The sequence below is a fragment of the Ochotona curzoniae genome, unplaced genomic scaffold (genome assembly GCF_017591425.1).
Source record: "Ochotona curzoniae isolate NIBS_2020 unplaced genomic scaffold, NIBS_Ocur_1.0 scaffold_3890, whole genome shotgun sequence".
NCBI classification, from domain to species: Eukaryota; Metazoa; Chordata; class Mammalia; order Lagomorpha; family Ochotonidae; genus Ochotona; species Ochotona curzoniae.
The window spans coordinates 36,784,850-36,803,499 of record NW_024467115.1 but is presented as its reverse complement, the minus strand read 5'-3'; the positions used below and the strand labels follow the sequence as shown (position 1 = coordinate 36,803,499).

The following is an 18,650-nucleotide window of genomic DNA, read 5'->3' as shown; positions in this document are numbered from 1 at the left end:
CTCTGCAGGGTGTCCGCGCCCGGGGAGAGTTCTGGAATCTCCCGGCGATTGCGTCAGGTGGGGGCCTGCGGATACAGCCGAGGGCCCCGGGTTCACTGCCAGAGCTTCAGATCCTTATCTGGACACGTTGTTTCTTTGTTTTCCGGGTCTCTTAGGCCGTGTAGACTCTTGGGGTGACCTGAGGAAACTCATGTTCAAACTAGATTCCGGGCGAGTCCCTCGGGTGTGAGTCCCGCTCCCTGAGAAGGGGTGCGGTCCCCGAGGCGGCCCTGCCGGGTCCCTGGGGGTCGCACCGCCTGCCCCTTGCTGTGGGGGCAGGAGGAGGCCGTCAGGGCTGCTCGGACCTCCTAGGGCTCAGAGTCCTTCGGCCATGGGGCAGGGTAATCGGGGTCACTTGCGTGGGTTCCTATCTGCCGACCAGAGTTCAGAATTTGTCGCAAATTTCCAGGAATGTATTGATTTTTTGCTGAAGGGTGGGGACACGACCTCAGACACTCAGGAGACAGGAGGAAGGGAGAACGTGGCTGCGAGGTTGTGCACCAACGCTGGTCTGTCCTCCCGAACCTGTCTCCTGGAACACTTGGAAATAGCTGGGGAAATCTCCAGGCTCTGCAGATACGTGGCCGGGAGAATGTTAGGAGTGCAGGCCCCTTTCCAAAGGCACCGCGGGGTTCGAGGTGGCGCCCTCCCTGCTGTGGAGTTCAGCACTTAGCTTGGAGTCTGCCATGCCTCCCAGCTCTCTCCCATCTCACAGCTCTCCTTTGTGGGCTTACTGTGTCACCCAAGGGTCCTGCTTTGCACAAGTTTGCTGAGAGCAATCAGTCTTCTGGCCTCTATGTATGCGCTGACCACTCAGATTCCTGCAGCTAACCCACTTTTCTCCTGAGCAGACTGGCCTTCCCTATTTAAATGTCCTGTGAACACATTAACTTTTATCTGCTTCTTTTTTTCTTTTTTGTTATTATTTTATTTTGCTAATCTTTATACATAGTTGGTTAGGACACGAAGGGTCAAGGGCTACAGGAAAGTGGATGAGGCCATTGTTTCCACAATATATTTTTTAAAGTGGGTAAGACTATTATTTCCACATTGTTTCCTTCATGTTACTGAGGTAAAAGGGATTTTAAGGGAGAAGTCCCACCCAGTCTCCCACCCACCCCAGGTCCCTGATGTGGGGCATGCTCCGAGGGTCTTGCTCAAGTGGTTTTGATAGTTCAACAGTTCTGAATTGCTGCCAATCTCACCATTTCAAGCACAGTGAAATCTCTTCAGAATCCACTGGCTGACAGTTCAACTTAGAGTCTCCATTTGCTCAGATTTTCACTGCCAACACATGGCTGGGGTAGTTGATTGATTTGTTCTGTCCTTCCTCTGTTGTGGTACCAGGTGTTCTCTGCAGGCTCTGATGAACTGCCATATCCTCCATGTGCACCTGGATGGATATGCTGTCCACTGCTCTGTCTGAGCCACTGAAGAGGCTCAGCTTTGACACATGCACTCCATGGTCAGACTTCTCTTCATGGTTGGGTTTCTGAAATCAGCAGTTCAGTTGGATGGAGGGATCCCCAAAGAAACTTCATCTGAGGTGATCCCAGACCTGATTCTTGTGTGTGGTTACCAGGGTCTGGCACAGTCCGTTGCCCCAATCAGCTTATGCACATGCTGGTCGTTGAAATTGCTAGGTCAGTTGTTTCCAGCCCTGTCTTCCATGTGAACCAATGGGTGTTGCAGTCCAGCCTGATCCTGCCCACTTCATACTTGGCCCTCATGCAAACCAGTGGGAGCTGCAGCCTAGTTGGTGTGACCCACAATAACCCCTACCAGGCCTGCCCCCCACCCTGGTTCCTTTGCTTGCCAGTATGTACAGCGGACTAGTTGGTCTGTCCCAACTAGTACATGTCAATGGGCACTGAAGCCTAGTTCAACCTAGCCAGCTCCACTATCCAGCTCACACACGCTGACAGATGCTGTGTCTAGTCACTGCTGCCCCTGTCCTGGTTTTCATGTTCTCCAGTGGGAGTGGTAACCCAAGAGGGAGGTGCCCACTATTTCCCTTTTAGGCCATTCCAACTGCCATATTATGTACTCTCCAGGTGGTTCTGGAATCTGGTTTGACAGATTAAGCCTCCAGTGCCAGCCCCTGCCAGCTGTTGCTGTGCCAAAGCCCCACCAACCCTCACCCACTCTGATTTATGTTTGCACCAGTAGGAAGTCAATGCAGCCTGACTTTTCCTTGATCTAGCTCACATGAGGCCTACAAGTGTTGTATCTCTGCCTGGTCTGGTCTGCCCTCATCCCAAATCATGCTCTCCATTGGGAGTGGTTATCCAGCAGGGGAGCCCACATTCCCCCTGCTGGCTTTGCCCCTCCCTCCCTGGTTCTCACTTGACATAAACAAAGTCAAGTGTGCCACCTGTTCCAACCTCAGTGAGGGGGCTGGTGTGTGGTGTGGTGGTTAAGCACCTGCTCTGATGTCTGCATCTCATGTTGAGGTCCTGGGGTTGGAGTGCTACTAATGCACCAGAAACTGCAGATATGACAGTCAAGATTTTGGGGTCACCCACAGGACAGACCTGACGTGAGGTCTAGGCTCCTGGCTTCTGCATAGCCCAGCTAAAGCTGCCTGAACCGTTTGGGGAGTACACCAGCAAAGTCCCTGCCTTTCAGATAAATAAATAAAAACTCATAGCTAGATTAACCTGTTGACCATATTACAATTGTCTCATCTGTCTTACTAGACACTGAGTTTCACAAGTTGGGGGGGGGATGCTGTTTTACATACAACTCGTAGCACCAAAGGCTCTCAGTATGGGTGAATGTGGCTGTAACATTCAGAGGCTGCCATGTTTGAAGGAGTATGACTATTCACCACTCTTCAATCTCCAGGACTTAGCAGACCCACTTTAAAGTACATCTTGAGAAGGTAATAGCTTGCTTTTGTTGAGTGGGCACTCAACCTGCGTTTTCTCAGGAGTCCTCATTCTAGCTACTCATCAGTCCACTCTGAATGGGCGCCGATGGGAAACCAACAGTAATGAGCAGTAAATGAAGGGATGCAGCTTGATGGAAATCCAGCCATTTTGGTCTTTCCTGGTGGTTTCATCAAATTCTGTGGGATGAAGAGCCATTAAGATAAACTGCAGCTTTTCTTGGAACCTCTTGGAGGGTCACTATTTCTTCAAAAATGTCCCATGCATTTCCACTACCCAAGGACCACCTTTGTCAAATTTTCCTTCAGTGATTACATGCCTTTCAGCTCCGTTTTCTGTCCTGTACACGCCTCCTCCCTAATGGCATGGTAGTAGGCCACAGCACCTTTTGAGATAACTGGGTCAGAACCTCACTAATAAGACTAGTACCCAACAGGAGCTAGGAATGACCTTTTAGCCGTGGAAGGACACAGCCAACAGGCAGTGCAGTCCTCTACCAGCAAGCAGGGCTCCCATCGGAACATCAATAAGCACTTGGATCTGACCTTCCAACCCCCACAGCTACTGAAAATTAGTTTGTTTCTGGGTTGATGGTATTTTGATCATAGCAGCTTAGGCTAATAACTGTTGCAGTTACATTACATGCAGTATTTAATTAATGCTGTAAGGGGTGGGGATAGGAATGAACCAGTTAAGTGGTTGCCCAAGTCATGAAACAGATGGTTAATTCCTGGATTCAAACCACACTCAGAACTGGGAAATGGACTAGTTATAGCATCCAAACAAATCATCCAATTCCAGAAATAAGAAATATTAATTAGGGCCCAGCACAGTGGCCCAATGGCTAAAGTCCTCACCTTGAACGCACCAGGAACCCATGTGGACTTCAGTTCATATCCCAGGCAGCTCTGGTTCCCATCCAGCTCCCTCTTGTGGCCTGGGAAAGCAGTCGAGGACGGCCCAAAGCCTTGGGACCTTGCACCCATGTGGGAGAACTGGAAGAAATTCCTAGCTCCTAGCTTCAGATTGGCTCAGCTCCAGCTGTTGCAGCCGCTTGGGTAGTGAATGAATCATTGGACAGATCTTTCTCTCTGTTCTCCTCTCTGTATACCTGACTTTCCAATAAAAACAAATCTTAAAAAAATGTAATCAACTAATAAAATTACCTCTTAAATGTTTCTGGTTTTAATATATATATAAAATCCCAAGCTATTCAAGGTAAATTCCACAGAATTGAGAAAATTCAGTCACATTGAAAAATCTACGCTCAAGTTATTACACCACTAAAATTAAAAACAGCAAAACCTGTACTGCTCGTGGTAATGCAGCCACCTGCAACACCAGCATCTCGTGTCCCGCTGTTATTCGCCATCCAGCTCCCTGCTAACGGCCTAGGAAGGGAACTGAAGACCGCTCAGGGCTACTGGCTTCAGCTTGGCCCAATCTGGTTATTGTGACCATTTGGGAATGAACTAGCAGACACAAAATCTTTCAAGCAAATAAATGAAGATATCCGATGACTAATAATCAAATCCTTGTAACAGGTAAAAAAAGCTGGAGTTGGTGCTGTGACAAGATGGTTGCTGACATTCCATATGAGCATGGATTCCTTTCCTGGCTGCTTCACTTCCAATTGAGCTCCCTGTTCATGTTCCTGGGAAAGCAGAGAATGGCCCAAGTCCTTGGGCTCCTGCTCTCACATAAGACGCCTGAATGAAGTTTCTGGCTTTGGCCTGGTCCAGTTCTGCTGCTTGCAGTCACCTAGGGTATGAACCAGCAGGTGGACATCCCTCCTCTCTGTAAGCCTTGCCATCATAGTATCAAGAATTATAAACACCCATAGGGCACAGAAGTTTGGGCAACGTAAAAGCGCATAAACAAGCCAGAGTTCACGGTATTTAATGAATTAAGAGAACACTTTAATACACCAAAAAGGTCTGGGAATTGTAACTGGAGCAGACCACATGGAAAGTTTGTGAAAAGACAGTATGATGCATTTAGCATAGCACTGAAGACCAGACATAACTGTGTACCTCAGTTCCAAGTGTTACTATAACTCTACTTCTGAAGTTGACTTGATTTAACAAGTTTTACCTAAAAACAAATACTCAGGAAGTAGGTGTTCTTTTAAGCTGTTGAGTTTGCAAAACAAGGTAAAAATTAAAAATCATATGCACAAAATTAATGCATGTACTTAAGGGTGTCTTTGTTATATGTTCAAGAATAATTAGCAAAAATCCAGCAATTCAGTGAAAATAAGATACTAAACAATTCTAAAACAAACAGAACTACAAATGAAGGAGTTACAATAAAAATCTTTATTTAGGTTTGGTCAGTACAGGTAAGATATACTGGAGTCACAGAGCAATATGCATGAACAGGGTACAACAGCTCATAAAAACTGAGTAACTGCACACACATTTCTTACACATTCAGTCACCTAAAGAGAAAATGCACAGATGTATGGTGGAAAAAACTAACACTGAAATTACTACAGGACTCCATTAGCAAGTCCCACTTTTAGTGATAAAAACTACTGTACTGAGCAAAACTTGGCAGTCATAAACCCACATCTACTCTAACAAGTCTGAATGGTGCGTAAGTACAACAGCATGAGGAGGAATGCCCTTACACAGCACAAGTTCTAGAAAGACACAGATTTGTACAGACATCATCATGTTATAGTTTAAGGAAAGAGTTCCATTTACAACTTCACATTAACTCATATAAAAATAACTTGACCCTACACAAAATGTCCTTTTAGCAACATTCAAAGTAATTAACTGTTATAATTCCAAAGTGGCAGAGGTATTGAAGCAAAACAAAAACAAACCCAAAACAAAAATAAAAAAACACACACTCACAGAAAAGGCCAACTGTGACAAAAGTATGTATTAATTTTCTGGACAGTATCTTCTCCCCAATTAAATGACACTGTATAAAAATTTGCTGGAAAAATATTACAAAACTGAGCCCTGTACATTGACACTGGAGTCCAAGCCGTTCTGGACGTGGCGGGAACCCACGGTCCGGTTACCTTTCCCACTCACTGCTTTCTCCTCTTGAGGGTCATGACTGGAGTCTGTGTCATTTGAGTGGTGTGTGAGAGAGTTTTCACTGCCCGTGGGAGAGTCTACGCTTTCATACCCCGCACTGAGCTGGTTTACGTAACCACTACCTCCTCTGCCAGTCCTCTCCTCCGAGCTGCCGGGGGCTTTGTTACCGTTCCCCGGAGAGGACGGAAAGTCACCGTCAGCTACGCTGCCCTCCCGGTGACAGCCAGGCCCAGACGTCCTCTGGCGGGAGGAGCCGCCGTTACTTGGTCCGTTTGCCAGCCGACTGCAGTCTTTACTTGCAGCTTCTCCTGGTTCTGCGGGCTCAGACGATGCAGTCCTGCTGGTGCTGGGAGCCGGGGCCTGGGCCTGCTGCTGCTGGTACTGAGCCAGCTGTTGCCGGGTCTCCTTCAGCTGCTGCTGCAGCACGAGGATGGTGCTCTGCATGCCTTCTACTTCTTCGTCAAGCTGAATGATGAAGTCGTTCAGTTCTGTGCAAAGGAGAGCCAAACCTACTTTAATATCTCAGACTGGCTTCAACACTTCATCACAGTTGCCAAACAAAACTCTAAAACCACAGTGCTCGTTTCTAAAACAGCCATTCAAGAATTAGTTTTCTTTAGAGAAACAGGATGCTTAATTGAATATACTAAGATCCATATCTCTATATCTACATAAGAACCCAAGTTAAGAACTAATTCAAACCATTCTGTGACATAAAAATCTGATCCAAGTTCACCTGCAAGTGCCCCAGCTCCTATCTGCTCAGTCTCCTAGCCAGGGCAGTGACCCCACAGCAGGCGGAGCCTTTAGGACTACAAAAAGGTTTATGCTCTAATGGAGCACTACTCCACACACAGCAAAAATCATAAAAAATGATCACAGTAGATCATTAATATAATATTCTAACAAGCCTGCGGAACAAAGTCCTTCTCCGTAACATAATCTGTGTCCATGCTTACAAATAGCACAGGCCAATAGCTGTCACTTTCCCTCTTTTCAAATACGGGATATAGTTTGTACACTTCAGCAACACAACCACCTTTTACTTTTCACCAAAACTCTTCCCATTTGGCCAAACAGAAACTTGGCACGAAGTCACAGACCCTGACCTACAGGACAGTCATGCCTGGCAGCTTTTAAATCAAGCCAGTGCCAAGTGACGCAAACGTCAGAAATACCCTTACCATCCTGACTGCTTTTAAGTTCCTCACTGTATTTCTTCTGCAAAGCCAACTCTGCTTCAAGCTGTGCAATGCGTCCCTGGGACAGCTGCCTTCCAAGCTCTTGATTCTCCTGGATAAGCATCCGACACTTCGCCATTAACTTTTTGCCTGTTTGGCTGCAAAGGAAAGAGCCATCCATCACAAAATGAAGACAAAACTATTACCTTCTTTGCTTACAATCACGACAGCATAGATGTGAACACGTACACAACTGTATCACAGCAGATGCCACCCTGTAATTACCATCTTCTTTGCTTGAACACATCCATCTTCTGCACTGCAGTTATTTTTTTTTGTAAACACAGCAGCAAAAATCAAATCATAAGCAGAAAATGCCCATACAGCTAATTTTGATTGTATTATTGAATAATCAATTCTGGAACCTATTTTCTTGCAAATTATCATCTGAAACAGTAACAGGTCAGGCAAAACACACACACCCTGGAAACACCAATACTAATTAACACTAAAGTGTTCTGGTTTTTAAAACAGGGAAGTTCTTGAAAAGGTACATCAAGTATAATCATAAGTGGATACAACTTTAGAATATGTAATATGTTACTATCTGCAAATGAAAGATATTTATCTCTCGGGAACATGACATTGATTCTTCCTTCTATGGAACATTTCTCTTCCAAACCTTTTAAGTCATCTACTACATTAAGTGAGGTTTGAAGCTTAAGGCCTGGGACTTGAGAAAGCTCTTTCTACTTACTGATTCCTCATTTACTAAACTTCTTTAGGTAATACATAGCTCCGAGCCAGCAAGCTGGAGGTCTTTTTTTCCATTCAATGTCAATATTTGGTTAACATTTTATTGTTGTAAAAGACCATCTCTGTGACACTAAGACTGGGGCTACACATAATGCAAGCACAGAAACATCTACCAAATTAGGAATGCTGCCACTTCTGACGGTCAGTGGAAGACTATAAAATGTCGATATACAAATGTAGCATGTATGCAATCAAAAGGCGAAGTGATAGCTTCTTAATGAAATGTCACTGTTTATCCTCAGCCTCAATAATACTAGAAGTTAACACATTTATTAAAGGATCTTTAGTACTTACTAAATATTTCTTAACGGATCCAGGTTTAATGCTGTGGTGCACCAGCTAAAGCCAGTACTGCGAATGCTGGCACACCACATGAAAGCTGGCTTACCACACGGGTGGGGGAAGAAGCCCCAACTCTTTTACTTCCCCCACCAGCTCCCTGCTATTGCCTGGGAAAGCAGATGGCTCAAGCACGTTGGCCTTTGCCACGCATGCAGGAGCCCATATGGGAGTCCTGGCTTCTGGCTTTAGCCTGGTCAAACCCTAGCTGTCAGGGCCACTTGGAGAGGGAATCAGCAGATGAAACATCTATTTAGTTTGTTCTCTTAACTCTACTGTACAAACCAAGCAAACAATCTTTTAAAAATGGTTCTAATTGATGTATATAATTGTGACAGCTACCAGAGACTGGGGTAGGACAGTCTGACATGTTCATCATTGGGCTGAATGCAGAAGGAAGTTACCAGTGAAAACATTTCTAGAGTTCAGCCTTCCTGTAGTGTCACACACAAACATCTGTGTAACTCAAGTTAGTTTGGGACTGGATTGCATTCTTTTTGTTTTTTGAAGGTTTATTTATTTATTATTGGAAAGGTGGATTTACAGAGAAGGAGATAAAAAGATCTTCAGTCTGTTGGTTCACTCCCCAAGTAGCTACAATGGCTGGAGTTGAGTCCATCCAAAGCCGGGAGCCAGAACTTCTTCCAGGTCTCCCACACGGGTGCAGGGTCCCAAGGCTTTAGGCTGTCCTTGACTGCTTTCCCAGGCCACAAGCAGGGAGCTAGACAGGAACTGGAGAAGCTGGGACATGATGGTGCCCATGTGAGATCTGAGAGGTTACAAGATGAGGATTTAGCCACTAAGTCATCATGCCAGGCCTGGATTGTATCCCTTTCTGAATCAACGCTAGGAGCTGCTGCTCTTACTCGCTGTGGCCCCCGAACCCCCACTTTCCCCAAAGCTTCAGACACTGGCCTATGATAAGTGCAGAGAAGTCCAACAATGGGAGCTATTGTGGTGGCATAGCAAGTAAAGGAACGTGATAGAGCTGGTTTTAGTCCTATTTGCTCCACTTCTGATCCAATTCTCTGCTAATGACCCTGGGAAAGCAGCAGCAGATGGTCCAAACGCTCGGGCACATGGAATCATGAGACCCAAATGAAGCTCCTTGCTTTGGCACGCACTAGCACTATCTGTTGCATTCATTTGAGGAATGAACCAGTAAACAGAAGGTCTCTCTCTCTCTCTGAAAATGCCTTTCAAATAAACAAAATAATGCGTCAGGATGGCAGAGCGGTCTAAGGCGCCAGACTCAAACAAAATAAACCTAAAAAGAGAAGGCAAACAACGAAGAGACCAACACCTTTGTCAAAAGCAACAGAATCTGATCACTGGACATGCTATTCTCCCACAACCTGTCTTCTTGCAGAGTGCATGGGATCAGGGTTTCCCAACTAATCCCAACACGCTCTTATATAAGACAGACAGTAAAGCCTATATGGACAGACATAGAGCACATCAACTTGTGACTGATTTAAATACAAAATTTGAAAATCTGCTGCAAAAGATCACTAGCTTTGAATAAACAAATGTCTGCTGAAATCAGCAATTAAAACAGATCTTAGGACCCGGTGTGTGGCCGAGCTGCTGAAGTCCTCGCCTTGAATGCACCGGGATTCTATATGGGTGCTGGATCTAATCCTGGCGGCTCCGCTTGCCATCCAGCTCCCTCTTGTGGCCTGGGAAAGCACTTCAGGATGGCCCAAAGCCTTGGGACCCTGCAACCATGTGGGAGACCTGGACTAAGTTCCTAGCTCTTGGCTTTGGATAGGCGCAGCTATGGCTGTTGCCATCACTCAGGTAGTGAATCACAGGACATAGATCTTCCTCTCTGTCTCTCCTCCTCTCTCTATATCTGACTTTGCAATAAAAATAAAGCTTTTAAAAAAAAAACCATGGGCCTGGCGCCATGGCCTAGTGGCTAAAGTCCTCACTTTGCTCCCACCGGGATCCCATATGGGCGCCGGTTCTAATCCCAGCAGCTCCACTTCCCATCCAGCTCCTTGCTTGTGTCCTGGGAAAGCAGTTGAGGACGGCCCAGAACATTGGGATCCTGCACCCGCGTGGGAGACCCATAAAGAAGTTCCTGGCTCCTGGCTTCCGACCAGCACAGGACCAGCCGTTGCGCTCACTTGGGGAGTGAACCATCGGATGGACAATCTTCCTCTCTGTCTCTTCTCCTCTATATGCATATATCTGACTTTGCAATAAACAAATCTTTAAAAAAAAAAACATAAAACCACTCTTTTTTTTCTGTATTGTTTGTTTTAAAACTACTCTTCTTCAAACATTTTGTAATTTTATAACTGTTATGTAAATGTGTGTTGTGCTCATCACAAAAATCTTTTACCCTCACAATTTTTTGAAATAGCTTTTCAAAAAAGCCTCCTGTTGTGCTACCTTCCCACATGTGGAACAGCTGCAGTCCCAGCTGCTCTCTTTCTGACCCAGTTCTGCTGGTGTGCCTGGGAGCACAGGACAGGACAGCCTGAGAGTTCGGGATCTTGTGCCCCTTACCCACAGCCTGGCCCTGTGGATCAAGTTTTCTCTGTCTCCTTCTGTGTCTCTGCCTTTCACATAAAATTTTTTAAAATGTTTAACTTTTTAGTTTTTTTTTTTTCTTAAAGATTTATTTACCTTTATTGCAAAGTCAGATGTACAGAGAAGAGGAGAGACAGAGAGAAAATCCTCCATCCACTGATCCTCTCCCCACACGGCCGCAACAGCCAGAGCTGAGCCAATGCAAAGCCAGGAGCCGCTAGCTTCGTCCAGGTCTCCCACGCAGGCTTTGGGCCATCCTTGACTGCTTTTCTGAGCCACAAAGAAGCGAGCTGGATGGGAAGCCGGGCTGCCAGGATTAGAACCAGCATCTAGATAGGATCCCAGTGTGTGCAAGATGAAGACCTCAGCCACTAGGCCACTGTACCAGGTGGGTCTTAAATTTTAAAAATCTTAAAATACAAATTTTAAAAAACACAACCTATTCCCCAAACTAAACAACTCACAGGGGAAATACAGTAAGAAATACTTCTAGGACGGGCCCGGCGCGGTGGCGCAAGTGGTTAAGTCCTCGCCTTGCACGCCCGGGATCCCATATGGGCGCCGGTTCTAATCCTGGCAGCCCCGCTTCCCTTCCAGCTCCCTGCCTGTGGCCCGGGAAAGCAGTCGAGGACGGCCCAAGGATTTGGGACCCTGCACCCGCGTGGGAGACCCGGAAGAGGCTCCTGGCTTTGGATCGGCATAGCATTGGCGTTGCGCTCACTTGGGGAGTGAATCATCGGACGGAAGATCTTCCTCTCTGTCTCTCCTCTCTGTATATCCGCCTTTCCAATAAAAAATAATAAAAATAAATCTTTAAAAAAAAAAAAAAAAAAAAAAAAAGAAATACTTCTAGGAAACTCACAAAAAGGAATCAACATTGCACAGTGCTCTAGTTAGAAAGCGGAGGGGGATAGACTGCTCTGGGGGAAGCTATACACAATTAACGCACTGCAGACCGAGACACATCTGTCCCGACCACTCTGAAATGCGTGCATTTCACGAATGAATTTTTACCCAACGCAAACAAGAAAATTCTGGAGATCTTTATCCCTCACAATTAAAACTGGGAAACACAAAACTTTCTTATTTTAATTTTTCCAGGCTATTGACTATGATTTCAAATTAATGTATTTCTGGTATCTGATCTACTCTGACAACATAATTATACAGGACCAAAAAAAAATTTATTTATACATGATTAAAATATATGATTCATTAATATGCTACAAACAGCCCATGGACCCAGAAAGGTAGCCTTGTGGCTAAAGTCCTTGCCTTGCACGCACCGCTGGGATCCCATATGGGCGCCAGTTCTAATCCCGACAGCCCCACTTCCCATCCAGCTCCATTTGTGGCCTGGGAAAGCAGTTGAGGACGGCCAAAAGCCTTGGGACCCTGCACCTGCATGGGAGACCCAGAGGAGGCTCCAGGCTCCTGGCTTCAGACTGGCTCAGCTCTGGCTGTTATGGTCACTTGGGGAGTGAATCATCGGATGGAAGACCTTCCTCTCTGTCTCTTCTCCTCCAAATGCGTATATCTGACTTTGCAATAGAAAAAAATAAATTCTAAGAAAAGTTCAGAATTTTTAAAGATGTAATCTAGACATACATTAAAAATAAAAACAAAGGAGGTTTGGGGGGCCCAGCATGGTAGCCTAGTGGCTAAAGTCCTTGCCTTGCATATGCCATATGGGTGCTGGTTCTAACGCTGGTGGCTCCACTTCCCATTCTGCTCCTTCTTGTGGCCTGGGAAAGCAGTCGAGGATGGCCCAAAGCCTTGGGACCCTGTACCCACAAGGGAGACCCAGAGGAGGCCCCAGGCTCCTGGCTTTGGATCAGCTCAGCTCTGGCTGTTGTGAGTCAAAGAATGGAATATCTTCCTCTCTGTCTCTCCTCTCTGTAATCTGACTTTCCACTAAAAATAAACAAATCTTCACAAAAATTTTAAAAAGTAATAAAGGAGGGAGGAATGCTCAAAGGATCAAGTGGGGAAAAACCTGACAAGTCATGTGTATGAATGGCATGTCCCATTTGTCAGAAATTCATAGTGACTACATGCAGAGAAATTATGCTGACAATACTGAAGATATTTAACAATTAAGCTTCTGGAGAAAAAAATGGGCTAGCAAGGTCACATGTAGGTGACACTTTCCACCTCCACCTGTTACTACATGTGGCAATCTTATCTTAGTAATTAAGAGAAAAGTTCAACAATAACAAGAAAGCAAACAAAAAACAATTCACAGACCTTAAAGCTGACTGCTAAGGCAAAAGAGGCTGGCTAAATTTATGTACATGTTAATAACACATTTTATGAATTCTTGAGCTACTGAAAATATCCTGTGGCCATTGGTACTGTGGTTTTTGCTTTTCTATGTACTGTGATATTAAAACGCAAAAAAATATACACAAGAGTCTGTAACACAGTAAGCTAATTTCAAACACGTTTGATTACTTACCCTCCAACCCTCACAAAAAATGAGAATTTTGGAAGTGGACTTCTTGCTGATAAAAGTCACACAAACCATGCCTTCAACCCCCCCTCTGCCCCACATTAGTTCCCTAAAGCACAAACATACAAGATACTTACAATTGATTGGAATGATTAAGACAGAACTTAAGTCACCCTTGTTAAAACTGCACTTAAACGTTGGGACAAGCTGGACTGTTATCTTCCACTCATCTCAGACGCAAGTGTCACCATGCGACAATCTGAACTGGTGACTTACAGAATGATCTGACGGAAAAAAATCACCTCCAGGATTGGATGGAAGCATGGAGAAAGTAATGCCTCATTTTTCTAAATGATCAAATGAATTTGCTAGTAATGATCGGTACACCTTTTCCCATTCACAGAACGCCTCCCTTAGGCCAGCGCACAGTTCCAAAACGCCATTTCCCCCTTCTTCCGGAAAGCACCCTGGGAGGCTGTCCCCAATTGACTGCTACTGCAATATCTGGAAAAATGAGTGTCGTGTCGCCTTCTCTTGTACAATACCAGCTGAAACAAAGTATCTTTTAAAAGTAAGACAGCCTTTTCCTTCACCTGGAAGGGCATAGCAACAATTTTTCAAAATCAATCTGCTCTCCGGAGGCTTCCCCCCAGACTTCTGATACAACAAAATCACCTTATTCCTTGAACTTACAAAAAAAAAAAAAAGCAACTATTTTAAGGCACATTGAATTTAATACCAAGAGCTTGATACAAAAGGCCCAAATACAATGAAGGAACTTTCCCCCATTAACACCAACCACAATGTTCTTTTCCCATGTGCCTGCTGGACGGAATGGGATTTCATAATGTTGACTACTGGAAAAGTAACGAGTCTCATGGCAGCCAGTACCTTGTAACAATCTAGTTATGAAATGAATGTTTATAATGCTTCCAACAGTTTAAACCTGAAGTCTCATACCACAGCTTCATGTTTATACAGTCCTTAGTAAGATTATCTACAGTTTTTGCAACCATAAAAAACAAACCATTTATGAAAACCATCTGGATTCCAGGCTCCATCGAGCAGTGGAGCCCACTGCCTGGTTAAACGTACGCACTACTGGCACTGATTTCTACCATTTGACTTTCTTGTGACTCTCAAAAGATCGCTGGCTCTTAAAAACAAAACAAACAAAAAAACCCTTTTAAAAGCAAAATTCACCTCCTGTGAAATTTGACCCAGAAGTTCAACAACAGTCATGAAGTCCACAGTCTTATTGGCAAACCTGACACACAGTGTCTAAGTCACTATGCTCAAGGCTAAGAGCGATGAGTATTCCGTTTTACATGTTACTGGAATTTTACATGTTCAATTCATGATTTAAAGGCTCTAGGTTTTCATTCCTCCAGTCTGAAGACACAGTGTGCCACAGACTTTAAGACTTCTGCTTCTCCCTCTATTTTCTTCAAACAGAAACATTTCTCAAGTGTCTACAGGTTTTAGAAGGGGAAATTTTCGGAGGTGGCCACTTCTTCGGAATAGTCCGACGGCATCAGGCCTCTGAAGCAGGGGGAAGGGGAAGAGAGAAAAGCTGAAACACAAGGTTCACCGGTAAGTTTTACATTAACCATTACAAGCTGGACCGTATAAGAATGTGGCTTTTTTTTTTTTTTTTTTTTTTTTTTTGGCTCAAAAGTCTGAGTCCTGGTGAGGAAACAAGTACTTGGCTGTCCCACCACACTTTCTTGCAGTGGGACTGTCAGGGAAGTCTTGACTGGGGAGTATGATTTGTTTACCTATCAGGCGTAAACTTCCAGGCACTCAGTTCATTTTGGGCTTGTTCCAGTTTGTCTTTAGTCTGTTCCAGTTCACCTTTCATTTTTAGGAAAAACAAGTTGATCGCCGGGTCTACCATGGTGGATCTCAGTTGTGCAACACTCGGCTGCTGGACTTGCTTGAGGTACTGGATTTGAGTCTGTGCAAAAGCAAAAGGAACTATCACTATCAAATCAAAGAAAACACACCATCTTGCTAAGCTCCTCCCCTTCTTAAAATTCTCTTGAAATAATAAAATTAAAACAATTATTTGAGTTCTTTGGATCCATAATTGGGGCTTTCAAAAGAGATCACATTTATATCACATCATATCAGTACCAAAAAAGACTAGGGACCAGTGTTAGGACACACTGGTTTTAAGTCGCTGACAGCAACACCTCATATAAACACAGGTTCAAACACTGAATGTTCTAACTTTGATTCAACCCTCCTCTAATGATCCTAAGAAAGCAAGATGGCCCAACTGAAATGCACATGGGAGACCTGGATGGAGTTCCAGGCTGTTGGCATCAGCTGGCCCAGCCCTGGCTGCTGGGGACATTTGAGGACTGAACCACCAAGTGGAAGTTACTCCTTTTGGCCCTCTCAAGCTCAGGCTTTCAAATAAACAAATCTTGACAATAGGACATCTGCAGGCCCGGTACTATGGCTCAACTGGCTCATCCTCCTGTCAAGCACCAGGATCCCATGTGGGAGCCTGTTCATGTCCTGGCTGCTCCACTTCCCTTCCAGCTCCCTGCTTGTGGCCTGGGAAAGCAGTGGAAGACGGCTCAAAGCCTTGGGACCTTGTGCTCATGTAGGAGAACTGAAAGAAGATACTGACACAATCCGATTTCTGTGGACATTTGGGCAGTGAACCAGCTGATGGAAGATCTTCTTCTTTCTCTCTATAAATCTGCCTTTCCAATAGAAATGACTAATTCTTTAAAAACGCAGAATATCTACATCTCATAGCAGAATTCCCTTGGTTTGAGTTTTGGCTTCTGACGCTACTCCCCATTACAACTTTTTTTTTAAGATCTATTTATTCGGGCCCGGCGTGATGGCACAGTGGTTAAGGTCCTCACCTTGCACGTCCGGGATCCCATATGGGCACCGGTTCTAATCCCGGCGGCCCCGCTTCCCTTCCAGCTCCCTGCCTGTGGCCTGGGAAAGCAGTCAAGGACGGCCCAAAGCTTTGGGACCCTGCACCCGCGTGGGAGACCCTGAAAAAGCTCCTGGCTTCGGACCGGCATAGCATCGGCCATTGCGCTCACTTGGGGAGTGAATCATCAGATGGAAGATCCTCTCTGTCTCCCCTCTGTATATCTGCCTTTCCAATAAAAATAAAATAAATCTTAAAAAAAGAGAGATCTATTTATTCTTATTGGAAAGGCAGATTTACAGAGACAAGAACAGAAATCTTCCATCTGCTAGTTCATTCCCCAGGTGGCCACAATGGATGGAACTGAGCTAATCTGAGGCCAGGGAGAGGCAATAGCTTCTTCTGGGTCAAACTCTACTACTTTCCCATGCCTCGAGCAGGGAGCTAGATGGGAAATGAAGAAGCTGGGACACAAATTGGTGCCCACACAGGATTCCAGTGTGTGCAAGGCAAGGATTTAGCTACTGAGACAGCAGGCTGGCTCCCTACAGCCATTTCTGAATGTGTACTTCCAGCATGAGCTGGCATTACAGCTTTAGTAAAGCCAAATTCAACAGCACCTTAAGCAAAATCAAGTATGTATTCATTAACTTTCCCCCTGAGTACTTCTGACTTCACAGACATCTGGGGTCAGAAGGTAACTGGCTGAGTCCACGGAGGTTACTCTGCACAGACTAGGAACTGGGACAAGAGTTCCAGATCTCAGGTTTCCTGACTCCAAATCCAGAGCTTTTAGAAACCTCCACAAGAAATACAATTTTCTCTTCAGTTGCTCTACTAGTGGACAGAAGATTTTCTCTCTGTATATCTGCCTTTCCAATAAAAATAAATAAATCTTAAAAAAAGAAAATACCCCAAACAAAAATCTTTGAAACTATTCAATACAAGGTCAGCTAGACAAAAAATTTTTTAAAGATTTATTTATTTTTATTGGGAAGTCAGATATACAGAGATCTCCCATCTGCTGGTTCACTCCCCAAGTGGCCACAGTGCCCAGAGCTAAGGCGAGGACTTCAGCTGTGAGGCTACTGTACTGGACCTGACCAATAAACAAACAAATAAATATTTTTGAATATTCATTTATTTTTACTGAAAAGTCAGATTTACACAGAGAGAGACCAATATCTTCCATCCACTGGTTCACTCCTCAAGTGGTTACAATAGCCAGAGCTGAGCTGATCTGAAGCCAGGAGCCAGGAGCCTCTTCTGGGTCTCCAACATGGGCTCAGGGTCCCAAGTGTTTAGGCCATCCTCCACTGCCCTCTCGGGCCACAAGCAGGGAACTGGATGGGAAGTGGAACAGCCGGGATACAACTCAGTGCCCATATGGGATCCTGGTGCACGCAAGGTGAGGACTTTAGCCACTTGGTTACTGTGCCAGGCCCTCAGCTAGACAACTGAATCAAGGAGGGTGACGCCATCCTTCCAGGAGGCAGCACATACTGATGTCATTAGTTATAACAACTTCTAAAACACTGACTTGACTTGGCCACTAACTGGGTTTGTAAGGTCCAAATAGTTAACATATTTTAGTAAGAGAGGTAAACCTGAGTAAGATGAATCCCATGTCCTAGAGATAAGAACTTTAAGTAACCTATGTGGAAAGTCATTTGTTTATCTAGTACTATTCTGAGTTAATTGACAAAAGGCTAAATGAGGAACACCATCAGAAGTGGAGTAAAACAATCTATTTCACTTATAAGCAAACTAGTTACATCTTACAAAATCCAAAAAGTTACTTCTACTTTATATACAAAGCTTTCATTTAGACAAAAAAATAGACTTGCATAATTTAAAATATCCTAGAAGTACTTGGGCTCGTGGCTGTGCTTGCTCTCTGTGTATCTCTTTCCCCCCACCAACAAAAGACCGACTTAGAGGACCAGTATTGTGGTAATGGCATTGCCAGTGATACCAGCATCCCGTACGGGTACCAGGTCCACAACTTTTGTTTTTTGGTAAAACAAAAACAACAACAACATCAACAACAAAGATTCATTTATTTTTTATTGAAAAGGCAGCTTCACAGAGCCAGGGAGAAACAGAGATTGTCCATCCACGTGCTGGTTCACTCCCTAGAGGCCACATCGGCTGCAGATGAGTAGTCAGTCAGGTCAGGAGCTGGGGCTCCCCATGCCAAGTAGAGCCCAAGGCCCTATCGGATCTCAGTGCTTGCCAGTAGAGCATAAGCCAGCTGAGGCCCTGTGCTGGGCGTGCTGGGCTCTCAACTTTCCACTTCTGGTCCAGTACCCTGCTAATGAACAGCCTAGGAGAGGCAACGTAAGATGGCTAGAGTGCCTGGCCTTGGCCACTCGTTTGGGAAATGGAAAAGCAGCTCCAGCCCCACCTTTGGCACGGCCCAGCCAACCCCAC

The 18,650-nt window shown here is 44.9% G+C and overlaps 1 protein-coding gene across 4 annotated transcripts in view; it reads right to left on the bottom strand.

Annotated features, from left to right (window-relative positions):
* Positions 1 to 5,225: 5,225 nt before the first annotated feature.
* The window catches only part of LOC121146218 (WT1 associated protein), a 28,792-nt gene continuing 15,367 nt past the window's right edge, over positions 5,226 to 18,650 (bottom strand). For 3 of the 4 annotated variants that reach the window (XM_040965582.1, XM_040965581.1, XM_040965583.1), the window contains exons 6-8: positions 15,094 to 15,272; positions 7,171 to 7,325; positions 5,226 to 6,474 (exon numbers count right to left, since the gene is read on the bottom strand). In XM_040965582.1, the coding sequence (XP_040821516.1) occupies positions 5,891 to 6,474; positions 7,171 to 7,325; positions 15,094 to 15,272 (918 nt within the window). In that variant the 3' untranslated portion in view covers positions 5,226 to 5,890. Of the gene's footprint in view, positions 6,475 to 7,170; positions 7,326 to 14,029; positions 14,858 to 15,093; positions 15,273 to 18,650 lie in introns of those variants that run through there. The other variant, XM_040965584.1, reaches the window with a different exon arrangement.